At 39.2% G+C, this 6000-nt stretch overlaps 1 protein-coding gene across 1 annotated transcript in view; it reads left to right on the top strand.

The window, feature by feature from the left end:
- The first annotated feature begins 527 nt into the window (after positions 1-527).
- Positions 528-6000, top strand: part of LOC310727083 (neural-cadherin) — a 114082-nt gene continuing 108609 nt past the window's right edge. Inside the window, exon 1 of the mRNA XM_083543195.1 lies at positions 528-1702. Coding sequence (XP_083399321.1) covers positions 769-1702 — 934 coding nt within the window. The 5' untranslated portion in view covers positions 528-768. The remainder of the gene's footprint in view (positions 1703-6000) is intronic.

The raw sequence follows: 6000 nt of genomic DNA, 5'->3' as shown, positions 1-6000 counted from the left end.
GTGAAAGAGGCAGATGTAGAGGACAGGGGGGTATGGAGATGGATGATCCGCTGTGGCGACCCCTAATGGGAGCAGCCGAAAGAAGAAGAAGAAGAAGATGAAGAAGAAGAAGAATAAGAATAAGAAGAAAAAGAAGAAGAAGAAGATGAAGAAGAAGAAGAAGATGAAGAAGAAGAAGAAGAAGATGATGAGGAAGAAGAAGAAGATTTACTGTTTTAAACAGGGCTCCTTTATGCTTTATTGATGAGGAGGTCTGTTACGTCCTAAAATCCTTTATCTTTTATGGTGTAAGTGAATACTGTATTGTTCTGTGTTTGTATTGTATAAAGCCAATATATTATAAAGAGCAAAGTAATTTGAGAACGTGACCGTTGAAAGGGGCGGGGCTCTACGTCTCGCAATGTGTATCAGCGGCGCCTAATCCAAACCTGTGGGAGGAGTTAAGGGTCTGCCGTCATGCGTTATGATTGGCTGAGCGATTGTGGGCTGGGCCGAGGACCACATGGAGCCTGAGCTGCTAAGGACCAGGGGATGCTGCAACTCAGAGTTGAATGATGCCGGTAGGAGAGACCCATAATACAAAGTGTGTTTGCTGTTGAACAGTTGAATTTAAAGACAATTGGACTGTTAAATCTTAGATCTTTTAGGGAAAACATTCTGTGTTTATTTTCTTATTAATATACACTAAATAACAAAGTTTCTTATTGATTTTCTTCATGCAAATCGAATGCCGTATCTGTATTAAAAGGTGACAGAAATACTTTAACCATGAAGACTCGTCGGCGAGAGATGAAACTTCTCGGATGTATGGATGCAGGGTTTCTTGCCTTTTTCATTTCGTTCTCGGTCGTGGCCGCAAACCCCGCAGCTTATTACGGGGAAGTTGAAGAAGACGCGCCTGTCGGCTCTGTCGTTTTGCATGTCGGATGCAACGGGTCGATCTCAGAGGGACGCAGAAGCACTTTAGTCGGGGATGACGCCTCGGATTTCTCGCTTTTCTACTCGGCGAAAACGGGTTTTCTCTTGAAAACCGCTAAAAGTTTGGACAGAGAGCGCAAGTCGAGGTATGAAGTGAATGCACTTATACCAGGGTGCGCGATAAACCTAGTGCATGTCGAGGTCCTGGATAAAAATGACAACCCGCCACAGTTCATCAGCCCAAGTGCAAACATAGAGATTGATGAATTAACGGCGGTAGGGAGCGAGCTGCTCCGCCTAAGCGCACAGGACAAGGATACGGGGAGGAACGGTGCGATCACATTCGTCCCGTCTCAAAACCCGTACATACACGTGGTTCCTAAAAGCGGACAAGTGCTGCTAGTCCGGTCGCTCCACGCGCCCGGCAACCTGACGGTTCGGGTTCACGCGCGAGACAACGGAGACGCGGTGCTGCAGAGTGAACCTCTCCAGCTTCACATCGCAGTCACGCGCGCGCGACTAACAGGCACCGAGACGAGGGCTGGAAGAAGAACGAGAGCCGTTTCTGAAGAGCTCAGCTATACAGTAGCGCTGTCTGAACACGCCGACGCAGGAGATGTGATCTTCACTGTCCCAGATCAGAAGTTTGAGGAGAAGCGTTTCGAGTTGCTGTCACCTACAGCGAGTTCACCAGTGCGCGTGGAGAGAGAAACTGGACGAGTCTACATGATGAACAAGCTCACGTCCCCCATTCAGGTGCTGGTGAAAATCCTAAATGCAAGAGGTAAGACTGCACATCTACCTTCTGTTTTCATGGCCATGGTGAAAAAATACAACTTGGTCTGGGCAGCTGGAAAAAATAAATGGTAGCTTATCAGTGCCAACTGGTTTTGGTAGCAATGAAAAACAGTTGAATTAACAACAAATGATTTTTTAAGGAAAACAATACAACAGTGAGATGGTTAGAAAAAGCGAAACTTTTATAGATCAGTGTAATAATATGGAAGCTGGAACATAACTTACCAACTCACACAGATGGTCTACCAGTTTGGACCAGCTTCAGCTGCTGTTATCTAATCAGAATGGCATGGATTGTGCCTTAAGCCTTCTTCTGCTACTATGCTACTGCTTTACTATAAAGCCTAATATTTGAATAAATTAAACAATCTATGGTATTATCAAAAGATTACATTTCACAAAAACATTTCATTTATTAGGTTTCTTTCTTTCCAGCAAAACAATAAAGCAGGAATGACACAATTGCAAAGTGTAAAATGAACTGGTATTTAAATGTGGTTTATACAATACAAAACCAATACAAAACACTGACAAACACAGTACATCCTGATACCATAATGGACTACCATCCAATCAGCTACTTGTTACTATGCAGTTAGACATGGACCAATCCCATATTATCTGGGTATCGGATACCTGATGCATGGTTTTAAAACTACTTGCATTCTGTAGGCTTTTGTTATATGATCCTTCAATGCTGCTTAAGTTAAGTGTGCTCAATAAACAGTTACGTTTGTCAAGAGTACACACTTATAAAGCATACAATCTTCAGTAAAGCAGAGTGAGGAATAGTGTCCAATCTGACTCAATATTAATTTAAAAACAGTCTGTACATCTATACTGTTTGCTTCCTAGAAATGTTTTCAAATATGTTTTTTTGCCATATATTTCACCCATTTCTAGATATACTGGTGACAAAAATACATTGTAAAAGCATGCTGTAATATAATTATCATAACAATAGCGTATGTATTATATTCGTCTCTACCTGCATTGTTGTGCAACTTAATACTGTACAACAAATACTGCACAGCTGCCTGAACTGTGTTGATACTCTTGATGATTATCAGACTATCATGATACATAGTTATGTAGATGCACTCTATTCATTATTTCATTATGCAGTCCAGGTATTTTATTTTTGTAGCTGTTCCTGACGAGTGCTATACACTTGCTCTCATGAATTATAGTACTCACTGATCCAGTAAACAAATCATTTCCGCCATATTAATTTAGGTCAATCTTTCATCTTTATCTGATAACAATTCGATTTTCATAAACTGCTAACATGTTCTGATATTTGTTCTGAGTCCTCTCAATGTATGAATGATCTAGTCATTGACCTAGTCTAATGACCTAGTCATTTTTAATGTTGTGGAGGATCAGTGTAACATGATGTAACACTATACACAGATGTTGTCTTACCAGCCTAGCATTTTCTGTCTTAAAGTTCATAGGACAAAAAAGAAATAAAAAATGCAGGTTGCCATGTTAACAAGAATTCACTAAATAAAGTGCTTCTGTTTTATATACTTTGTTAATAGATATTTTCTGTTTAGTTATTCTTTACTGTATTATAGTGGTTATATAGTATTGATAGACAGAACATCAGAACAGTGCAGTCATGGCTACAGTCACTCCACTAATATGAATAAATCGTGACATGTTGGCTAAACTGATATAGGTTTAGTATAAATATTATGGTAAAGGCAACTAATTGCGAGTGTAAGTTTGGATGAAGTAGTTTGGTTTATGTCAGACTTACTTTATTAATCAGGGCCTAAAGTGTAAGCCTACACTCACTGTTTGTTTGGATAAATCAGCAGTGTTTACCCATAGAGAAATCATCAAGGGGCATGTGTGTCTCAAATTTGTGTGTCTCAAATACCTTCTCCAGACCAGCATATACTGTTTTTGTGTGGGACACAAAGGTTTATTTTTGCATGCCATGGCCATATGCGTCATTACGGGAGTTCAATTGACTTAGGCTGTGATTGCAGTCAGCGAGTTTTCAGAATTCAGAGGTTGAACAGGTTATGGCTCATGACAAGTTTACAAGAGAAACTCTGAGACTCTTAATTACGTATAATATCCGCCTGCCAGCTCATCAGTCTTCGTATTTACCAAAATGTCAAGCAGTATATGTACATATAATTTGCTCGGTCTTTGATCTAGAACTAGCAATCAGTTTATTTCTTCTTCTATGTGCCAAACCTCTTCCATGGCACTTAGCCTTGCCTATATTGTAGTAATCATTGAGTTTAAGAGTGTTTGATAAGAGCTAAAAGATTTTAGACTAAAAACATGATTTATTTTCAATTCAATAAATTTTTTCAGATACATTTTTATTTGTATAGCGCTTTTAACAATGAACATTGTCTCAAAGCAGCTTTACACAGATAATGTGGTTATAAAAATGAATAAGACGTTCTTTATAAATGTAAGTTTGTCCCTGATGAACAACCCGGTGGCGACTGTGGCAGGGGAAAAACAACTCTTCTCCTTTTAATTTACAAATTTACTGAAACAGAAATTTTTTTTTTCCATTTTACATCAAAGCATGCTCTTCAAATCCATTAGACCCTTGTCACTGTAATGAGGTATTAATTATTCAGAATAATGAATGTATGGAGCTACAATAATGGCATTATACGGAGTGTGAAATAGGGGTATAAAAATTGAAAAAGGTTTGGTTCCTATTAATTTATATTTTTAGGTTTTTTTTTCAAGATATCATCTAAGTAACTTGTAATCATTCATTTTAAAAATCAAAAGTTTAATTAGAGGCCAAATCCAGTTTCAGATTAAAATGAAGCTAAATCCAAAGCAGTACCATAAAAATTAATATTTTTTTCATTTAAATTAAAAGTTCTATTGGTATGATTTTATTTCCATGAATGTAGTTTTACACAGGTCTTTAATCTTTGGATATTGTTTAGCCCTCGTCTCTTACATGCAACTTTAAAATTAGTTTACAAAGATTTTTGATGTTGCTGGTTTGTGGGGTGGTCATATAGAACAGGCTTTACATTTTAAACACTGTATAACAGGACAGTGCCCTTAGCAATGTGGTGAGAACTCTTATTGGCCACAGGTTTACTTTGTTGTTTGCATCGTGCCTGCAAGATAGTCTCTCCAAACACACGTTGTTAAAACATGCCAACACACAAGGCTTCTGGGAGGTAATTATTATAGAAACCATTGTATGTCTTAAATGTTACACAGTCTGTTTGTGTTAACACATGAATCGTGGTCGTTAATTTTTTTCTATGTGTCTGGCATATCCAAATCTCCTACAAGACAATTTCTGTGCACGTATATACGTGCGGTTACAGCTGGCAGACATGATGTGGTTGATTCACTCCAGTGTCAGATACCATTTAATTAACAAGCTGCTCATAGAAAGCAGGGGGTTAACAGTTTGTCCTGCTCCATTACCCGCACTAGCATTAGCATGCAATGTGCTTCTTCAGGACTTCAGGGCAGCCTTCTAATCCCCATAAAGACCATCCCTGTGGTGCCAGCATTGCCTTAGTAAACACTGATAATGGCTTGTATGCTGAATGCACAGAGGCTTCTCCATGCTGTGCTCCTACAAGCACTTTATTCACCCCCTCCAGGTAGCACAGCCCCCATGAAAGTTAGAAAATCCTTGCAAGGAAAAACTTATCTTTCCGGGAACGCAGAAAACACTTTGCATGAAGAGCTTGCCTGGGGTGACAATGGAAGGGAGGTTGGAGGCTGAGGAAAATATGTGATGAAAACAAAAACACTGAGACTGTGAAGGCAAATACAATAAAGAAAAAATATGCACATGTTCCTCTGAAATGAGCTCCGCATAAACAAATATGCAGAGTGAGTCCTTATTAGATTTGCATCTGGCTCGAAATAATCCATACTTTCTGAATGCTGATAAGATTCACACCATAAATAATCCCCACACATATTTATAGTTCGCGAACCACTGCAATTTGCTCATGCAGTTTCCGTCTGTTCTGTGCCTAGTTATCGTACATTATTATCTCCACTGTGGCAAAAGGTCCAGTGCACTGAGGAGGTTTAGTGGCAGGGCTCATATTCTAACAACAAAGCCTACATCTCACTCACCCCTCCTTGACAGTGTATAGTGCCCTTTCTGTGACTCAAGTCCCCAATTATCTTCCAATACTTCTTTTTGTCCCTAGCATCTCACAGATGTGGTAAGTGTACTGTAGGTATAATAAGGGCCTATCTCCTCCCGCATACACTTATTCAATCAGACGAGTGCCTTTCTCATTGTGGCCA

This window comes from Silurus aristotelis (assembly GCF_946808225.1).
Source record: "Silurus aristotelis genome assembly, chromosome: 1".
NCBI lineage: Eukaryota > Metazoa > Chordata > Actinopteri > Siluriformes > Siluridae > Silurus > Silurus aristotelis.
The sequence above is the reverse complement of the archived record's forward strand: the minus strand, read 5'-3'. Positions and strand labels throughout refer to the sequence as shown.